Source organism: Halichondria panicea, chromosome 13 (assembly GCF_963675165.1).
Source record: "Halichondria panicea chromosome 13, odHalPani1.1, whole genome shotgun sequence".
Lineage (NCBI taxonomy): Eukaryota > Metazoa > Porifera > Demospongiae > Suberitida > Halichondriidae > Halichondria > Halichondria panicea.
Window position 1 is genome coordinate 1,234,528 of NC_087389.1, and position 21,180 is coordinate 1,255,707.

The 21,180-nt window shown below is 42.1% G+C and overlaps 3 protein-coding genes across 3 annotated transcripts; all 3 read left to right on the plus strand.

Annotated features, from left to right (window-relative positions):
* The first annotated feature begins 30 nt into the window (after nucleotides 1-30).
* On the plus strand, nucleotides 31-2,642 carry LOC135346755 (MOB kinase activator 1A-like). Its single transcript, XM_064544487.1, has 5 exons — nucleotides 31-224; nucleotides 1,161-1,309; nucleotides 1,372-1,456; nucleotides 1,569-1,699; nucleotides 2,106-2,642. The coding sequence occupies exons 1-5, from the start codon at nucleotides 193-195 to the stop codon at nucleotides 2,456-2,458; spliced, it is 750 nt and encodes a 249-aa protein (XP_064400557.1). The 5' UTR covers nucleotides 31-192; the 3' UTR covers nucleotides 2,459-2,642.
* Nucleotides 2,643-2,693: 51 nt separating this feature from the next.
* On the plus strand, nucleotides 2,694-11,544 carry LOC135346753 (RNA polymerase-associated protein CTR9 homolog). Its single transcript, XM_064544485.1, has 21 exons — nucleotides 2,694-2,847; nucleotides 2,925-3,023; nucleotides 3,123-3,186; nucleotides 3,282-3,409; nucleotides 3,588-3,725; nucleotides 4,337-4,454; nucleotides 4,818-5,074; nucleotides 5,317-5,460; nucleotides 5,643-5,843; nucleotides 6,022-6,111; nucleotides 6,312-6,440; nucleotides 6,718-6,990; nucleotides 7,942-8,108; nucleotides 8,372-8,472; nucleotides 8,635-8,783; nucleotides 8,997-9,259; nucleotides 9,953-10,160; nucleotides 10,418-10,635; nucleotides 10,681-10,900; nucleotides 11,042-11,178; nucleotides 11,295-11,544. Exons 1-21 carry the CDS (start codon nucleotides 2,782-2,784, stop codon nucleotides 11,446-11,448), a joined length of 3,324 nt encoding a protein of 1,107 aa, XP_064400555.1. The 5' UTR covers nucleotides 2,694-2,781; the 3' UTR covers nucleotides 11,449-11,544.
* Nucleotides 11,545-11,709: 165 nt separating this feature from the next.
* LOC135346106 (leucine-rich repeat-containing G-protein coupled receptor 5-like) lies at nucleotides 11,710-21,117 on the plus strand. Its single transcript, XM_064543614.1, has 10 exons — nucleotides 11,710-12,212; nucleotides 14,063-14,137; nucleotides 14,351-14,428; nucleotides 15,853-15,921; nucleotides 15,976-16,116; nucleotides 16,183-16,260; nucleotides 16,378-16,479; nucleotides 16,684-16,827; nucleotides 17,144-17,215; nucleotides 17,446-21,117. Exons 1-10 carry the CDS (start codon nucleotides 11,965-11,967, stop codon nucleotides 20,984-20,986), a joined length of 4,548 nt encoding a protein of 1,515 aa, XP_064399684.1. The 5' UTR covers nucleotides 11,710-11,964; the 3' UTR covers nucleotides 20,987-21,117.
* Nucleotides 21,118-21,180: the final 63 nt, after the last annotated feature.

Sequence of the window (21,180 nt, forward strand, 5' to 3'; positions counted from 1 at the left end):
AAATGCCCAATCAAGTTGCGCATTGTAATCACTGATTATCACGTGACCTTTGTACTCTAACAGAAGAACAGCAGTTTTGGTCTAGTAAAGAGTGGTTTTGAGGTCCAGAAATCCAGTGTGTCTGTGTTCTATGTGGACAGGAGTTGATGAGAGTGTCCCTTGAAGCCGTCCCCTCGATTGGCTGTCTTCAAGATGGCTCTGTCCTCCTTTTTCGGATCCTCTAAGTATGTCTGATATTAAACTTGTATATGATTGTTTTTTAACACTACTACTTAGTTTTTTTTCAACTGTGTAGTTATGTACATTAACATTCACTGTGGATATTAGTATGATACGAGTGTATGTTCCCTTGTACCACACTATAAGCTCTCGCCGTTAAGAATCTTTCTAACTTAAATATTGAAATTGAAGTAGTTTATTTTGCAGGTGTTTGCATTTCACCATTCCCCAATAGAGTTTTGCACAAACATGTTTTGTACTTTACCCAACAGAAAGTATTTATAGCTTTGTGGCTTTCACTACCTCAGGAAAGCATTTAACTTTCAAGGTTTCCAATCAATGCTTCTATTTATCTGTGTTGACTCAGAGAGTGATATCGTGAATGATTCCATGTTATGGTGTTATCGTAGCGTGGTTAGCGTGTATCATATTAGCATTCCTAGAGCTCAAATGACTAGTAGACGCGTATATACCCCAATCATGAATTGTCTTAGCTGTGGTATTGAAATGACTGTGGTATTGAAATGATTTGATTCCCACGCTTAAGTTATCTGCCCATTTCTATTAAACCTCGGGATATCATTCCACGCAAGCATGCAACTTATAGTTAGCTCCTCTGATGAGTGTGGGACAACAATACTGGACAGGATGTAACTGTGTGTGTGTGCGTGTAAGATGAGCACAGCTGTATTAAGTATCTGAAGCCTAGAACTAGTTAGGTGTTGGAGTGATCCATTATAGTGATTGGAATGTTCCCCCTGAGATTGTTTGTTTGCGAGTAGGAAAGGCTATATATTGACTTTCAGTCAGCAGCTTATCAATTGTCAGTATGGATTCAGTGTGCACACATTTTAGAGCCTCACCTGCATTGTAGCATTGTCATAGTGATTCACACATTGTATCCCTACTATACCTTTACTTGTGTTGCTCTGTCCCTACAGAAAATTAGCCACAGTAAACACTACACCAGAAGAGAAATTATTTCTGGAGCCCGACACACTACAGCTCTACATGGCAGTTGCAGGGCAACTCCCACGGCTCACGAAACTACCTCCCCAGTGCGACATGCACGAGTGGCTGGCCACTAATTGTGAGAACAGTAACATTAGGAGTAATTTACACGTGATCACAACAATGTTTTTCTTTTCCCAGCACTCTCGTTTTTCAACCACGTGAACGTTCAGGTGGGAGCAATATCAGCACTGTGTTCCTGTGGCTCAATGACAGCAGGGAAAGAGTAAGTGGGGTCGGATCGGAATGTTTTTATGGCCTGAACTGTCTCATATAAAGTTGTGGTGTTGAGTTCATAGTTCATAGTTCATAGTTTTATACACGTCCTCCATTTGCAGAACGTTTGAATGGCTTGAGGACAAGAAAGGCAAGAAGCTGACTAAAACTCCAGCCAAGCAGTTCATAGACACCTCTCTGTCACAGATACATAAGCAGTTGGAGGACGAGACCATATTCCCTACAAAGTTTGGTAAGTAGATATCATGCTCTCGTTCATTCTAGCTACGTCTACAAGTCATGTAAACGGGTGTGTGTGCTAGGGCTTGTTACTTTACTAGTACAGAATTGTCCCTATTTGCTTTTTAATAATATGTTTACTTTGTAGCTGTAGTAGCTCAGCTAAAGCTTGTTTTGTGCAAACACTCATGTGTACAGATTTTCTTGGTATTGGTGGTGGTATACTTCTCTGGTGTGTGTTCGTGCATGATTGAAGTTCCATAATTAAGCATAATTAATCTCGTGAAATCAGCCATACGTACCTGGCCATGCTTATAGACATGCTTTGAGGAGTAACTTTGACTTTGTGTTCATGTATTAATTTATTGTGTAATGACACACGACTAAATTGACACACATGCACACACATTCACGCCTAGGATTGGAATTCCCACCAGAATTTGGAGCTGTTGTCAAAAAGATTTTTCGGACTTATTTTGCAATTCTGGCTCACATATATTACCATCACTTCAAGTCGATGCTGAGACTCAGTCTTCACGAGGGACTCAATACGTTGTTCCTACACCTTGTCTACTTCGTACAAGAGTTCTCTCTAATGGAGCAGCGTGAACTGCAGTGTTTGGATGAACTCATTTCAAAACTGTGTGAAATTGATAAAGAGTACACCAAGAACCCTCCTAAGGTGGAAACTGACGGATTGTTGTCCGCTGCTCAATCAAAAATTGAAACTAAACAAAAGTCAAATTCATTAGCAGCGGAGTCCAAGACCTGATAGCATCTTCCGATCGAGTGTATATGTAGTGTTGAACTAGTTATTTTCACCTGTTAATATTCTTTATTTTTAATTGTATGTTGTATGTTGTTAATCATATTATTATTATTATTATTATTATTGGTACTTGATCATCTTTAGCTCTAGCAAAATTTTTATGCCATTTTGATTGTTGTTCACTGTGGTAATTAATTTTAATTTCAGAATGGTCGCTGTAATAGGAGCGTTACGTAATAAATAAATGCGAAACGCAAAGAAGGTGTGTCCTCCTAGTACTATAGTGGAGCTAGTGTTGTGAAGCCGTCTCCTAAATGCAGTAAGAGATGACTACTAACAAGTATATTCCAGGGGCCACGTCCATTGAGATCCCTCTGAGAGACACAGATGAGGTGAGCTGGAGCAAAATTCCAAATAATGCACACCCTCTCCCCCATCCATATCCCACCACCCTCCTTGACACACACAGGTGATTGAGCTGGATGTGGACCAATTGCCAGAGGGCGATGAAGTCATTAGCATTCTCAGAGACGAGAGGGCTCCTCTGCACACCTGGGTCGCACTCGCTGTGAGTGCACCCACTGTATGCATTTATAGGCCGGTGCATGTGATATAATTGAGGGCTGCGTCTAATTGGTTCAAGTGTATAATGTTTCTCCTCCTATAGTTACACTACTATAAGCAGAGCAAGTACGAAGAGTTTGTGCGGCTACTGGAAACATCTAGGACAGGTATACCATTAATTGTTGCAGTCACCTATTAAATACGTAATAATAATAATAACGTAAGTACTCTACATCATTCTGTGTGTTGTATGTGTGTGCAGACGCAGACATTACGTACACTGAGCATGAGAAGGACCAGATGGTTGCCTTGGATACGCTGGCGGCTCACTACGTTACGCTGGCCAGGAGTGAGAAGAACAAAGAGCTCAAGAAGGAGAACTTTGCACAGGTACAAGCGAACCCTCCATGAGACTTGCAGATAAAATTAATTGTCAGTATAATTATAGATGGTTGATAGTTGCATACTTCTGTAGAACCAATCAAGTATGTCAACTTTCTTTTGTTCACAGTTCATACACAAATCAACTACATTAATTATAATCAGGATTGTGTGTATTTTCCCTCAGGCGACTTTTCTGTACACTACGGCAGACAAGATCATCATGTACGACCCTCACCATCTGTTGGGGCGTGCCTACTTCTGTCTTCTTGAGGGGGACAAAATGGACCAGGCCGAGGCTCAGTTTAACTTTGTACTGCAACAGGTGGGTTGGTGCATGGACACACTATCTATAGCCACTTGTGCCGATGAGACCTCGGACAGTCTAAAAGCATAAATTTTCAATTTTCTGGGGGGCATGCTTAGAAGGTGGTATGCACACAGGTGTATCTAGCTCGCCCCCTCTAATTTTTCCGAAACTGTACTTTTGCCTCCCTTTCTAAAACTGATTGTATATTAATTATAAGCACATGTGTATATATAAGCATATATGTATATATAAGCACATGTATATACATGTACAGTAGAACCTCGATTATCCGGACACCTTGGTTCCAGAAGCAGGCCGGATAAGTGAATATGCCGGATAATCGAATAGATAACCACGCCTTGATCCACCCACTTTATTGATAAACAGCAGTGCCACATGGTTGTCTGCGCATGCGCAGAAGATAAGCAGACATGTCTCCATGGTAACAGCTGCAACCCTCGTGCTGGTTTGAGGGACACGCCCATTTTCTGATCTGATAACAATAAAACTGCCAAGCCGGATAATCGAGGTTCCGGATAATGGAGGGCCGGATAATCGAGGTTCTACTGTATTACATGCTTTGATAGATGCTTGTCGTAGTTGTAACTACATGTGTGCAATGTTAGAGTCCTGACAACATCCCTGCTCTGCTGGGCAAGGCCTGTATTGCCTTCAACAAGAAGGATTTCAAAGCGGCTCTTGCCTACTACAAGAAAGCTCTGAGAACCAACCCAAACTGTCCAGGTTAGTGCATGCATGACACCTTCTCTCCATCTCCTCATTGGGTAGTGCATGTGAGGGGGTGTACTGTTGAAGGTGTGTGTGTTGACTGCTTTTGTGTATACCATATAGCGGGTTATTTTCACATGGTGGAAATATCCGTATATTTTGTATTGAAGAGCATCATACGAAAATTTAAAATACGAAATATAATAATAGGTACTTCGTACAAAAATGTGCACTAACGAAGATTACCCGCTATACGGTATGTATGTAAATAGTAATCATATGCTATTTAAGCGCTTGAGCCTAGCTATTTTTGTGGTGAAAAATGCACTCTTGACTAATCGTATTGCCTTTATAGTATACATGACTATTCTTCTCCAGACTCGGTGCGACTGGGAATGGGCATCTGTTTCATGAGACTAGGCAACACAGACAAAGCTCGTCTGGCCTTTGAACGCTCTCTACAGCTCAACCCTCGGTGTGTGGGGGCACTGGTCGGGATGGCCATTCTTGAACTCAACAGTAAGGGCCATGACTCCATCAAGAAAGGAGTGGAGCTACTCTCAAAGGCTTACACCATTGACTCCACTAACCCCATGGTCCTCAACCATCTGGCCAACCACTTCTTTTTTAAGAAGGCACGTATAATGTACATGTATATTAATCTGATCGAAGTCTACAACTCAAACAACCAATAGTTTGATCTTAGAGATAATTTCCAAACCCGAAATCATTGTTTTTGTATGTGTGCGTACTATAGTTTTGGGTTTTGGGTCTGAGGGAGATGTATAAAATCAACCTTTATCTCAGATGTTTGTCTACAGCTGCTCAAGGATCAGCAATAAAATTTTGCTCTGAACTACTATCCACTCCCTCGCAGGACTATACTAAAGTGCAGCACCTAGCTCTGCATGCCTTCCACGGTACTGAGGTGGAGTCCATGCAGGCTGAGAGTTGTTACCAACTGGCCAGGGCCTTCCACGTGCAGGGGGACTACGACCAGGCCTTCCAGTATTACTATCAGGTACACACTGGGTTTAATATGATAATGTGTAGGCCTTCTCCCCCTGCTGAACTCTGGTAATTTAATCTCCATGTGATTGACCCTCCAAATTGAATTACCTCCAGACAGTAAGTAAACGTGTATGCATATGGGGGTGTTGTTTCATGACATGTAAGTCATATCTGATTTCTTCTGTCTCCCAGGCTACCCAGTTTGCATCCAGTGGCTATGTGCTCCCCCACTTTGGGCTGGGGCAGATGTACATTGCCAGAGGGGACACAGAGAATGCTACCCAGTGCTTTGAGAAGGTTCTAGCCGCTCAGTCGGGAAATTACGAGACCATGAAGATCCTTGGATCTCTCTACGCTGCCTCCCCTGACTCTAAGAAAAGAGAGAAAGCCAAGGTGTGTGCTCAGGACCAATCACAAGGCCTATAACAGTAGAAATTTAAGGCAAATTGGTGTTACCTCTTAGACAGCCCATAATTGAGCTAGCTCTCTACTGTACATGTATATCCAGAATGGTTCCAAACCAGGCCCCTGGGCTATTTTATACTAACCAGTGACCACCCTACCCACACAGACTCTTATGAAGAAAGTGACGGAGGAGTTTCCAGATGATGTTGAGGCTTGGATAGAGCTGGCAGCCATCTTGGAGAATTCAGATGTATCTGTGAGTAGTGCCAGTGTTGAATTGCGGTATCTCTTTATACAAGCCAAATTCACATGTTTTATCCAGTGTTTTACAAGCCCCTGTAAGTTGCATAATTGCTTCCCATGCAACTATAGTAGACAAGGCTTGAACAAAGGGGTAATCAAATTATCGACAAATTGCTAACAATCCACTGGTATCCTTTGTTGTCTCGTGTGTAGGGGTCACTGGATGACTACTCGAAAGCGTCTCAGATACTCACTGACAAGGTGGGAGCTGACATACCCCCAGAGATTCTCAATAATATTGGAGCCCTCCATTACAAATTGGGAAGCTACGAAGAGTCAAAGGTAACCTACGATACAATTGTAGGGCCAATTATACATACATATACATGTGTACACTGCTTGAGGGTAGGGAGTACCTGCGTGAATGTGATTGTTTGGTCTTCTCTGACCAGAACCATCTGCTGTGATAATTATATCATATATATCCTTTTCATTGCTAATTACGAATTATGAATTGCTATTGATTGAGTGGAGGGGACACAGCAATTATCGCTTGTTGTCTCTGACCAGAATTCATACGGTGCTCTATAGCATGTCATTACTTCCTCTCACACTGCAGACATTCTACGAGCAAGCGCTGGAGCGTTGCAAGCAGGAGGCCATTCAAGATGAGCATTATTACAACGGGTTATCCATCACTATCACCTACAACCTGGGTCGCCTGCACGAGGCCATGTGCCTGTTTGAATCTGCCGAGGGGTTATATAAGGATATACTGGCAGAGCACCCGAGCTACGTGGACTGTTACCTTCGCCTGGGCTGCATGGCGCGGGACAGAGAACAGATCTACGAGGCATCTGATTGGTTCAAGGAGGCTCTGTCCAAGAATCCGGTAGGTGCAGGCTAAAACGGGCGGTACGTCTGTTTATTAGAAATGATAATGGTGCATCTCCATAAATTTCTGTTTTGTGTGTGATAGATTTTGTAGCGGATGTATAGGTTTCTTTGATCTTGAGTTGTATTGTGAAAGTACATGTAATCTAATTGAGGGTATAGACACCGCAGACAATGCTGTTATTATCATAATTATTTCCACCAGTCCATGTAGTAGGTACATTTTAGTAAAACTCCATCTTCTGGGTAACACTTGGCTATAACCGCAGAGCTATTATGAATATCATTAAGCACTTGCAAGTTCAAAACATCTAACTGTAAGCACTGTACAACAACCGTAATGACTTCAGCACCGCCTCAGAGAATAGCTCCATATGCCAATGAAACTCAATGGATAATGGTGTGACAGCATTATCCCAATTAAAAGTGTCTTGAATGGGGTTCTCATTTCGAGGTAGCCTCAGCCTCACACCCACTTCCTCTTCCTCTTCATTCGAGGCCTGTGAAGGAGGCTAATTTGAGTTAACGCTGCACCCATGCAACTTATTAGTCATACCGTTAATGTTTTCCCCATTGGCCTGCCACACTGATACTGCCACCCCTTTAAGGACACTTTTAAGCAATAAACTCATAGTACAATTAAATTGGAATGATATAACTCCATCAAGTTTCATTGGCATATGGAGCTGTTTTCTGAGACTGTGCTGAAGTCACTATGGTATACAGTGCAATACTTGCAAGACTATCGTGATTACCAGAAGTCATGCACTCCTGTGATTATTGTACGAGCATGCTTAATGATATTCATAGTTTTTATCCTTATTGTGGTTACAGCTAAGTTACCCAATCTATCCTTTGTACCACCTATACAGTTTACGTGTACTACATGCAGTAGCTAGGTTGCATACATGTACCTGTAGATCAGCCCCTCTCCCCTCCCCCTTCACAGGACCATGCTGATGCCTGGGCCCTCATTGGTAACCTTCACCTCGCCAAACAAGAGGGGGGACCGGGGCAGAAAAAATTTGAGCAGATTCTTAAGAATACTAAAGGAGATACTTACTCCCTTCTCTCTCTGGGCAATGTATGGCTGACTACAATCTACACACCTACCAGGTACAGCTGTACCTACATGTAGGAGGCCATTGTCTGTATAGATGGACACACACATCTAGAACATTAAGACAAATCAATCATCTGCACTTCACTTATCACCTAGTTTGTCCTGTTGCTCTGTAAATTATGCATAATAATATTGTGTGTGTGTGACATACAATACTGTACACAAGTCATGTATTATGTTTGTGTGCGTGTGTTCTGTACATTGGTTCAAGTTACTGTACAGTGTGTGTGTACACTGTTGACTGTTTTTCAATCAGAGATCGAAGTAAAGATAAGCGTCATCTCGACCGAGCTCTGAGCTACTATAAAGACGTCCTCCATAGAGATCCAAAGAACCTGTACGCAGCCAATGGAATAGGTGAGTCAACCAAACAAACCATTGTGCCTAGACTTTGTGATAGTGATTATAGTGATTAGATCTGCCCACAAGTACAGATATGAGTGGAAGTATTCTGCATCTACTTACACCCACCCACACACACACCCACACCCACACACACACACACCCCACACACACTAGGAGCCGTGCTTGCTCACAAGGGCTACTATCGTGAGGCCCGTGACGTGTTTGCACAGGTACGAGAGGCTACGGCAGAGCTACCCGACGTCTGGCTGAATCTGGCACACATCTATGTGGAACAGACCCAGTACATCAGTGCCATACAAATGGTGGGTGTCAGTTATCACCATCCATTAGGTACAGTGTAGATACAATACAATGTCACGATAATTATGACACTGTACTAATCAATACATACTGACTGTGGAAATGGAATATGCAGCCACACCTAGCGATATCTGTTATGAACATTCAAACTGCATAATGATGCGATGTAGTTGTACAACACCTTAACCACATGTACACCACACCCACTCACACAGTATGAGAACTGCTTGCGGAAGTTCTTCAACTTTCACAGCACCGAGATCCTTCTCTACCTGGCCAGGGCCTACTTCAAGTGTGGTCGTCTCAACGACTGCAGGCAAACTCTCCTCAAGGCCCGGCACATCTCCCCCAACGATTCTCTCCTCCTCTTTAACCTCGCGCTGGTGGAGCAACGATCCGCCATGACTGTGCTCAAAGACGAGATGAGCTCCCTCTCTGAGGTCCTGGCCGCCATTAGGGAACTAGAGATGGCTCAAAGGTATGTAGATGGAGTTGGTGATTGGCATTTTTTGGTGTGTGTGCTTTAAATTATTATCAAATTTTGTGAGTATAGTAACTACATGTACATGTGCGTGTAAGTGTAGCCTTGACACCTGGGAAAAATTTGAATCTAGCGTTTATTGGCAAAAACGAGGCCTGGGAACCAGGCTACATGTAAGTGCAGCCTTTGTTGTCGACAATTTGCACCCTAGTATGTTTCATTAACACAATTTGTTTGATTACGATAATGAAAGCTTTTGGGATATATAATATGTAGCCCATTGTTGCAGCTGGGTTTGGCAGCTGCATGACAATAAAGATTAACCAGGTGTGACAATCCTACGCACATCTCCATGTGCTACAAATATGACAGTTGTGATGTGTGCAAGTGTTTACCGTATAGCAGGTAATTTTCGTGGGGTAAAATATTCGTTATAATTATTCGTTATTTTCATGGGCAAGCTGACCTCCACGAAATTGTTCTCCACAAAAACGTAGGCGTGGCTTACCGGAACACATGCAATGCAGTAAAGTCAAACAAAATTGTTACTCAGGAAAATCACCATTTTCGAGTTGAACGAAATTTTTACCTCACCAAAATTACCCGCTATACAGTAGTGAATAAGTACATTAAAATGTGTGTGCAGTACTAATGTCCAACAATTACTGCCCCTCCCTCCCTCCTACCCAGGTTCTTTGTCTACTTAAGCAAAGAGGGTGATCGCATGAGATTTGACATTAACTTTGCCACCCACGAGTCTCGCAAGTGTGCAGACTATCTGAGTCAGGCCCAGCACCATCTCACCAGAGCTCGTCAGCTTGATGATCAGGAACGAACACTTAAAGAGCGACAGGAGAAGGATAGAGAGACTCTCAGGAGCAAACTGCAGCAGGAGGATGTGAGTAGCTGTGTCACTAGGCAACAAGTAGTTTGAGTATTCCCCTGGCATTTAATTGTTTGTATAGTACATCTGATTGTTTGTATAGTGCATCTGATGTGGTTGTCTGATTGAAACTGATAAATCACTGATTCACACAGTGCAGTATCACAACACTGCCTGGTAGCAGTTGCCTGGTAGATTGTTTAATGTGATTGTATATCTTGTAAACAATGTATCTGTGTCCCCCCACCCACACACACATGTAATGCACACAGGAGGAGAAAAACAGAAAGAGGGAGGAGCAAGCCCTACTACTGAAAGAGCAGAGACAGAAGTTCAAAGAAAAAACATCTGGTTTAATGAAATTCACTGAGGTCCAAGAGAAGGAGTCTCGTGCTGCAAAGTCAGGCCGCAAGAAGAAGGAAAGGTCTGGAGACATTTATAGTGGGGGAGAGGGTACGGGAGAGGAGAGGCCGACAAAGAAAAGAAGAAGGTAACTATAGCATTGATATTTACTTGAGCCCATCCCCTGCTTTAGATCAAGAAAGAAAACAGCTGGTGATGACGGAGAGCGGAGGAAGAAGAAAAGGAGAAGAGAAGAGCCACGGAAAAAGAGGCGTGCCAGGGCGAGGATCGAGGCAGACGATGACGAGGTTGGTCAACCTTCGGAGGAAACAAGGAGAGGGAAGAGGGTGTTCAAGTCTAAAGCTTTTGTGTCCTCATCAGAAAGCTCGGATGAAGAGAAACCTCCTGCTAAGGTATGGTTGGAGGGTTGAATCATCCAGCTAACTTTGACTGCACATCACTTGAGCTTAGACATCTGTGGATCAATTGTCACTGCCCTTACTTTAATAATTTAGTAATAAATTTCATTCATCAGCTAGCTCTGTCTCTCTCAGGTGGTGGCCGATACTGCTGCTGGTGATGGTGGTAGTGGTGATGGTGATAGTGGTGATGGTGAGGCCCCAGGACCGACCAGTGGAGCTGAGAGAGACAGCTTCTCCAGCAGTGACTCTCAGAGTGAATCAGACGGAAGGTGTGTCTGTGGGGATTATTCGGTCCTGATCTGATTTGATAATTTAATTATTACTTTGTTGCACGTTATGTGTTTGATTATAATTATCTGTACTGAACTTTTGGTTTACTTTGCAGTGAAAGTGAGGGGAATGATTCGGGGCCTGATGAGGAGGTCAAAGGTCAAGAGGAAGTGTCCGGTGGTGAAGGGAGCAAAGGCCAGGAGATATCGGGTGATGAGGAAATTGACGTAGAAAAAACTTTGAACAATAGTAGCAGTGACAGTGACTAAAAACCTTTTATCTTTGCATTGTCTTGTCATTGCTGTTTTCTTTGCTCTGATCATTTCTTCCATTTCCTATTTTATAATAATTATTGGCAAATTGTAGTTATTATTCCTATAGTAATCCATGGAGTTAATTGTGGGGAAATTAGCTGTACTTGTTGTTGTGTGTGCTAACAGAACTGGGATATAATTATACAATCATAGGAATGCTGAAATGTTGGCTTTGTGGTGATGTAGAAGTATGCCCAGCGGAAATAACCAATAACTAATTGGCAACAAATATAGGCTAGGCTAAAACGTTTATAGAGAACCAGCTATTATTCTAAACTGTTACTTAGTTTGTGAGTCTGTGTGGTAATGGAGGATTCAAGATTGCTGAGAGTTTGAGAATCCGGTGACGCAAGAAAGACTAAGGTGATCGCATTCGCAATCGGTGAAACTTGCATTGTGAATTCAAGCCAGCCAGCTTACAGAACAGTTTGATTGTAAATGCACCTTCACTTGTGAAATTGAGCTGTGAAAATGAGAGGTTTCAGAATGCTTAAGTGCTTACTTCTATTGATACTATCTCTGTATTGGACAATCACCAAAGCACAGACTCTACCATCGACATCTACTGCTCCCACACCTGTTGTACATAGTCTATGCATTACTTGTCAGTGTACTGGAGTGTCGATTGTCACGGTGAATTGTGAGAATAGGAGCCTAACTTCGGTTCCTGCAGATGGGCTACAAGAGCTAGCTGATGGTGGGATGGAGGTTTCCACAATGTGAGTGCTATTATACTTCATTAAAAGGGAGCATTTTTAATAGCGTGTGTGGTGAATGCCATTAAGCAGGTGGTTTGGTATTCATGCTCTCAACTGATGAGGTATCTTGTGTGAATATGTGCACACACTCAGCTCTGTGGTGTCCTCTGTTTTCATAACAGTGTACAATAGCTAGAGGCACTACAAAGTCAATTGAGGGGTGTGCAATTGCTCGAATAGTGGAGGCTGGCCCACTGTTGTTATGAGAACCTCACTGACTTGAGTCAATGCTAACATGTGGTAGGACATGTATTATTGGGTATAGGGAGAACACCCAGTAAGGTTGTTGGTGCTAGCTGTGTGTGTGCTAGCTGTGTGTGTGTGCATACCCTGCTATGGGATATGCAGCTGTATGCTGGATAACTTGTTGCCAATTCTCTATAAATGGTTCTTAGTGGGCAAGGGGTCCTGCCTATAGACTGACTAGCCCCACACATCAAAGGTTTCTGTCAGGTAGAAACATTGCATTATGTACATGCAGTATATGAAATATCTCCTTTTGTCTCTGCCAATTTGGCCAGCCGTTACAGGTAGTCTTGGCAATGGAATGCCTACCTATACTGGCAGTTACAGAGCCCAGCCTACACTGTAAAAATGTCTACATTAGTATACTAGTTTTGTTGAAACTCCCTTAATATTACCTGTGAATATAGCATTCCCAGCCACTAAATTCCACTCTGGCCCCTTTCAGTTAGTTTAATGATGGGATGCCGCCAGTGTCATTGCTATGTAAGCAACCACAACAATTGCCTGCTCACACCAAGCTAATTATGTCTGCTCAAGATCAAAGAGACCAGTCATGCCTCTCTTAGAGGGAGTTTAGGGCAATTGTCTGTAATTCATTCCCTAACTATTAGTGCTCAATTAGTATGTACATTGGCTGAATTCCATATTGAATTAGTACTGTGCTTGCAAATGGTGTGTGTCCTGCCTGCATACCTCCTTTAGGTGTGTGTCTTTGCTTTAATTTATGGGATAGCTTGCTATGTGCTGGAAGACACTAAAAGTGGAAGGGCTCTGTGTATAAGTTAAGGTTTCTATAGATGGCCTGTGGCTATATACATGCATGTATACATGTAGTTGCTCAGGGCTGCAATACACTGCATGGCAGTCCCTGTTGCCTCTGCTAATAAGAGTAATCAGATTAGTGGCCAGGCCATTTACCTGTTGGTTATTTTAGTCTTGTAGCTCCCACTTTGAAGTTACCACAAACCACCTTTCATCTGGCCTACCTCTAGTGGCCTGTGTGCTTAGCTACAAGCTCTAGTACAACTAGTATAACGGCTCCTACTTGATGTTAGGCTCCACTGTTGTTCATGTGAATTTGGTAGCCCATAAAGTCCTAGCTGACTAGTGGTTTGATTCCTTCCATGGTATGTCCGCTGCTGCTGCATATAGCCTGAGGGTATAGTAACCTGATAGTCTTGTTCTGCTTGGTTGATTCCTAACATAATTATGCCTGCAGAACTACTGTTACACAAAAGGATTCAATATATTAATGGCTTCTTGTAATGGCCAGTTATTGTCTGTCTTCTCCTGCAATGATTTGGCTGAATGCCTTCGTACCCTAGTCACTAAAGCTGTAGCATTTGGCGTGTGTTTGTGTGTGTCTTTTGTAGCTGTGCCATTATAACTTAGTTAGGTGTGCGTATGTTTGCAAGCATGACAGACATCTACATCGTTAGTGCCTGCCCACTAACGGGACGCAGCTAGACTATGCATGCCTCTGATAAATAATGAACACATTCTTGATCTTCAATTGTAAACAATGCTGTTATATATATACCACACACTTTTTTAACCCCCTCCAGAAAACTCGCATTTAATAAGATCACTCTCGTTCGTGCGAATGACTTCTATTCCCACGGAGAATTCCTCACCACATTGTAAGTGTTGCTTTGATGTGCTAATAGCTCAGGTGATGATGGGATGAAATTGAACGTGTGAAATGTGGTGTGTTTATGATGTGCATTGTACCTTAACAACCTCCCAGTGCCAATTGCTAATGTATACACTACTAGCGTTTCCGTGCTTACTGCCCCTGTATACGCAGAATGCCCAATTAACACGAACACACACATTTTCTATTCCACACACAGAGATCTTTCGGATAATGAATTAACAGAAATAGAAGATGAAGCTTTTGCTTCTACTCATCTCAAGAAGTTGTTTATTCTGTGAGTTTCATCAATACATTAGTAGTCCTTCAATTTGAATACTTGAGTAGTCTGAGGCCCTCAATTTGCGTATTAAGATGTACAATTCCTATGCCATTACTGTACCTATTGGTTACGGGTAACCTTGGATACTCTAGTAGGTAGGTAGGCGCTTGATCTTGTTATAGCCAGTGTCTAGTGTGGGAGAGTGGTGTGGCACCTTCTAATGTCTCCAAGTACATCAAAGCATTTCATTCAGTTCTCCAAATTGTCCTCAAATTGGTTTCTAACTACTCAATAAGCTGCCAATTCATCCATTGTCTTAGCGAAGGATTCCTGAGAAAATATTATCCCTCAAGGCACGTATGGTTGTGAATTAAAGCAGTCAGTATATAAACAAGGCATCACAACAACAGATGTTCAGGCTTAAATGTACACAATTCAGCATATGTAGGGTGTTGTGGGCTATTCAGTAATTGAGTTAAGCTAACCAGATTTTGAGTATTGCTATTGTTTCCTAATATGATTGTTCCCCTACTGGAGCACCAGCTTAATTGCAATGACCACATATAAACATGGTTGATATTGGGAGCCTTGGTTTGTAGTGGTGTTATTATAATAATGAAACACTAGCTGTTACATTAGCTTTTTGTGTGTGACTATATAGTGGAAGCTGAGACTACCATTGTTCATTGTTTTAGTGTCCACCACATCAATCATAGTGTACACACATTTATATACAAAGAGTATGTATAACTGGCCATCCCATAACTGCTGAGACTCCAGCTGTCTAGACCAGCCTGTAATTAGATTAGCAATCACAGCCTACACAAAGACCATTAAACTAATTCCTGGTCAAATGTGGGTGCCTTCTGTACCACACACAATTATGTACATGTACCTGAAGGGGATGCGTAATTACCAGTTGCTATCCCATTAGGAACACTGACACTGCCCACATAACAGCTACCATGGTTTAATTGTGTCAGCGATTGGATATACATGTATAGTTAAGAATGCATGGTGTTAACGTTCCTTGTGTGTAAACTTGTGCTCACAATTAGAGAGTGATTCTCTGAATTATCTATTAGAATGATTGGTGTTTCTAATAGTCTTCTCTGTGTAGCAGAGGGTGAGGATAGTTGTAACATGATTAATTCCAGGACATTGTCTTGCAATTTGGCAACTAGCCTAACCTAATCAAGCAAGAGACAGTAGACCTAGGGTGTATGGCTTCTAGTGACCTGCTCGTGTGTAATGGCATACCTGCGTGCCTACGATGTTTTCCAGCTGTACACGGCCTCTGTGTTCTCACATGTCCATAGATGGACATCAGATTGAAACTATGCATACATTAATCACTGTATCATGCCACCGTTGCTGTGTAGTTGCCATGCATAATTATGTGTATTCACCTTATAATATGCTCTCACTCACAAATGCAGTCAATTAGGCAACAATAAACTGAAGGCGCTACCAGTGAACACTTTTCGAGGGCTCGACCTGAAGACTCTGTGAGTGAATACAATATCTGTCCTCCCCATTGACTCTTACCCTCCACCCCCTAGGGACTTGAGAAACAACACGCTTAGCTCAGTTCCCAAAGCCTTGGCCAAAACTATTCTTATAGAAAACCTCTACATTCAAAACAATCCAATCAACAACATTGCTCACGACTCTTTCAATGGAATTAGAGGCGTCGTTTCACTGTAAGAAAGATGACTATCCTGTGCTTACTCAATGTGTTTACTCCATTCTCTCTCTTTATTTCACAGTGATGTGTCCAGTTGTGGACTGTCAGCCTTCGAAGCATGTAAATACGAGTACACTTTTTTTTCCCGTCTTAACACTTTGTGAGTTATAGCTATTATATATACACGTATTATACACGTATCATACATGTCTAAGTAACATTCAAATCCATAACAGAGAGACAGATTTTCAATATACTATTGTGTTCTTCTCTGTAGGTACTTGGACCAGAATCGAATAAAAACCATAAAATTGGAGCATTTCAAGTGCTCAGGTGATTCTTCGGAAGATCCAAAGCGATTGGTTGTCCTTAGAACTCTGTAAGTCTGGCCACATTCAATACTCCCTCCTCTATAAAACATTATAATTATATTTTTTATTCATGGCAAGTGTATGTATGCATGGCTTGACTGTGCGTGTACCTATACTGCAGTATTGCTGTCATCGTACTTTAGTATTAGTTGTGTGTGTGTGTGTGTGTGTGTGCATTCGATTACAACATCGTTTTTTTCCTCTCTGTCCAGGTCTATACGTGACAGTGGCGTGACACTTATTGAGGATAAGGCATTTGAAGACATGATACAGCTGCAAGACCTTTCCTTGAGTGGCAACAATCTCGGCATCTTTAAAGGACAAGTCTTTCATGGGCTAACCAAGCTACTACAACTGTGAGCCATCATTATAATTTTGTCTTTAAAGCTAGATGATCATGTGCATAAGATACTTAACATATTTTCACAGGTAGATTTGTCTGCGATTTCACTGTTTAGCTCATTTTGCTGGTATTAAATTCTGCTCAAGTTGTCAAATTAATGTTATTCATAGCGTTTCCAATTACTCGCAAGTGGTTTTAATTGCATTTTCCAAATACGAGTACAAATTTGTGATTTTTGCTCTCATTCGCAGAAATTAATACCTGCAAAAAAATATGTCACCTTTGAGCACTCTAATGTAATAATTACTGGCACCTATGTTCTTCTTCAGTGATCTCAGCCACTGCAAAATTACTGACTTGAAGAGAGTGGTGTTTAAGGAACTCAAACAGCTGGAATCCTTGTAAGTATGCATGCTTACGTATGTACCGTATAGCAGGTTATTTTTGTATGGTGGATTTTGTATTGAAGAGCATCATACGAAAATTTACAAAATTATTCTAGATTTAACGTCACTATAATTATTATCCTGAGCTGTACGAAAATTTGCACCAGCGAAAATTACCTGCTATTGTAGTATACTTACGTATTGTTCGGACGTCCATTTTACACTTCTTCTTTGCTCCTATGCAGGTATCTCGATTTTAACAACATTTCGGTTATCCATCACAGAGATTTCTTACATTTGAAAGACATTGGTCTTGTCCATATCAATCTAGCCTCTTCTAACATACAAAGAATCGATGGACAACCTTTCGAGAATCTAACTCAACTCAGTAACCTTAATCTTGAAAGCAACCAGCTGGATGATCGAAGTTTAAAGGCTTTTGGGAAGAAGGGTGCTTTTCATCGCCTCCAATTATCCCACAATAATATGCAACATGTTCCTAATTTGCCATCAGAAAGATTTCCTGATCTAAGAGGTTTGGAAATGGAAAACAATTCTGTAATCGAGATCCGATCACAAGACCTTCAGAATATGAGCAAACTCACGTCTCTTACCCTCAGGGACAATAACATCAGTTACATTGAAGAAAACGCTTTTGCAGACACTGTTGACCTGATATTTCTGGATCTAGACAATTTGAAGCTGAAACATCTGCCAACAAGAATGCACTTACCCAATATGCACATATTCCATATTAAGTACGGACTTTTAGAGTCACTTCCTGAAGACATTTGCCAACAATTCCCCAATCTACAGATAATCGAAGCCGAACATAATCAAATCACACGTCTACCATCGTTTAAGGGATGTCGTAGAATGGAGTCTCTCTATTTCTCCCATAACAATCTGACCACTATCGATCACGATACTCTCTATCAGCTATTTTATTTACGATTATTACAGCTGGATTATAATAGAATTGAGAATCTCACCGAAGGCATTTTCAGAGATACTGGAAACTTGGAGTATCTGCACTTGCAAGGCAATAATTTGACGTCTCTCCCGAAGGACTTGTTCAAAAATACCACTCTACTGATTCATCTAGACCTCAGCCACAATCAGTTGGAAACACTGGACAATGAAATGTTCTTGAACAATGCAAAGCACCTTAGTATCCTTGAGCTGAACAACAACCGACTCAAAAATTTCAGTGCTGAAGTCCTACCCGAGACGAGCCAACTCAATATATTGAACCTGTCTTCCAACAACCTCGATATGTTGAAGTTCCCCTCGAGTGGGCTGTTATGGCTGACCGAATTCTTCGTGGAAAACAATTTCGATCTTTATCAAGTCCCCGATGTCGTGGCCTATCCGAACCTAACTGATATCAAGTATACTTATGCTTACCATTGCTGTATTTGGAGTGAAACTCACAGAAGACCTCATGCCTTTGTTGATCACGGTAATGAAAACAACACTGCTCCTCCTACTATCATACCCACCCCTGAACCACTCAAAAATGAGATGAAAGATACCGATGATTGTGTTGGTGGAGAACTTACTATGGACGCTAAAGAAGATTGGAAGATACTCGCTTCTATTTTCAATGTAACAGTAAACTTTTTACCAAACTGCGAAGTTGAACTGATCGTTCCGGATGATTATAACAATGGTAAGGAAGAGATTCCAACTTTTATTTCTTCTGGAGTGCGGCCTGATATTGTATTTGGGGCTGCTGTGAACTGCTCTCCTGGTCCAAACGAGCTCTCCCCTTGTGCAAACCTGATTGACCCCTGGCCTCTTCGAGCGGTGGTGTGGCTTCTGTGGATTGTAACTATTCTTGGCAATGGAACAGTACTCTTCATTTCAATAGCCACCAAAGAAAAGATGGAGGTATTCCAATTTCTCATCTGTTGTCTGGCATTTTCTAACTTTTGTATGGGTGTCTATTTGGCTTTTTTATCGGCTGTTGATATTCGAACGTATGGCGAGATCAGTTTCTTTCAGTCGGCCTTATATTGGCAGAATGGACCTGGCTGTAAAGCAGCTGGTTTTATTGCCGTCTTTGCTAGTCAACTCTCAGTATTCATTCTTGTTCTGCTAACTCTAGAGAGAGTGTACACAATTCGCTACACTTTCAATACTAACGAAAAGGGCAAGATGAACGTGGCGATTGTGGCTGCCTTTATTGCCGTGTTGTTGTCTGCCATGTTAGCAGCTCTTCCCCTGTTCGGTATAAACTCTTACAGTGAAGTGGCAGTCTGTATACCGTATGTCGCAGAGAAATGGACTGACAAGGCATACATTGGAGTACTACTATCTCTTCATTTAGTTGGTTTCCTAATCATATTGTTTTCGTACGTCTACATTTTCAGAAATATCTGCAAGTCCCCAGCTGCTCAACAAAAGAAAAAAGACATTACAATAGCCGCTGTAAAGATTGCTATCTTGATTGCAACGGCCTTCGTTTGCTGGATCCCCATTGTGATAATTGGATACCTTGCCCTGGGCGGTATAAAAACAGTCAACTCGTCACAAGCCAAATATCTCATTGTCCTCGTTTACCCTCTCAATGCTGGTCTCAATCCCTTCATATACGCCCTTTTCACTCGTCAATTCCGTCAGAAAATATCTGTCATGCTGAGAAGACCCAGTGACCGTGTGGGCACTCTACCAAACTCCAGAAGATTTCCGCTCAAGAGAGGCTCGAGTGCCTTCCTCCCCAACTCTCCACGCAACCCTTCCTCACCCATGGAGCTCATCAACTTGAGACAAAGTCGACGCTCAAACAGTCTAAGTATCCACCTCCCTGCCCACCACACCTCTTCACCCCCTGTACAATCTCCACCCTCGTTAAGCCCCCCTCCCGGAGTCTACATGGGGAGACGTGCCTCTCTACCGGCCACATTCGGTTCTTCTATAAGAACTCTTCATTTTGGTCATGGAAATTCACAGAATGGCTCAATGACTTCAAATAACTCTACTGTTGATGTCAATGCACACCCATTTAACTTTGCCCCTGGCTACGGGGCAGCTTCTAGTCAAGTTGAAGCGGAAATACCTGTCGTTGCTTTGCCAACCAACTTGAATAACTCCCTTGGGGGTAGTCAAGACTCGTCTAATCGGCAGTTACCTGGTATTCCAGAAGAGCAAGAAGATGAGAATCAGTCAGTGTGTTCGGCAGATTTTCACGATGCCCAAGAGGAGGTCAGAGAAGACGAAACAGATGAAGTACAGGAAGTGCAACCTATTGGGGTTGATTCTGAACTGGAAGTGCAACCTATTGAGGTTGATTCTGAACTAAGTGGTACTTCAAGTAATGAGAACTCTCTGTCTGTATCATTGAATAGCTCACCCACCCAAAGGAAGCGTGTGACTGAGGAGCGTAGATCATTCCTAAGGGAGGGCACGGACTCTGCATACAGTGGTTGCTATAGCAGTACTCCGGACATTGCAATAACCGGCCACCACGCATCCCCAGTACACAGCTGCTCACTATCGAGGAGGAGTGAGAGTTTTTCGTCCTACGATCTAGCCGTTAGTGATGGCAGTTATGATATGTCTGCGTCCTCCACACCCGCCCCCCTCAAGAAAGGAATTATCCGGGGAGCAACCCCCATACCACTCGATGACAAAGAACAACAGTCTGATTTGGACACTTGTTTGAACTATAATTCATCGTCACATGAATCAAAAGACGCACTCCATGAGTTAGAGATAGCACAAAGAACAAACGATCGTAGTGTATCTCAGCTTAGTGTTGTCGGATCAGAAACATCAATATAAAATAAAAAGTATTATTATGACTGAGCCCAGTCTATCTCCATTTTTTCTGTGTATATGTTTATTTATGTATGTTGAGTTTGTGCCTAATAATTAATTGCACTGCACGTAAAAATGAAATTTTGTTTTGATGATTATAAATGGATTGCGCACGCGAATTTCAATAATTGCTATTACTTCGAGTAAATCTGTGTTTT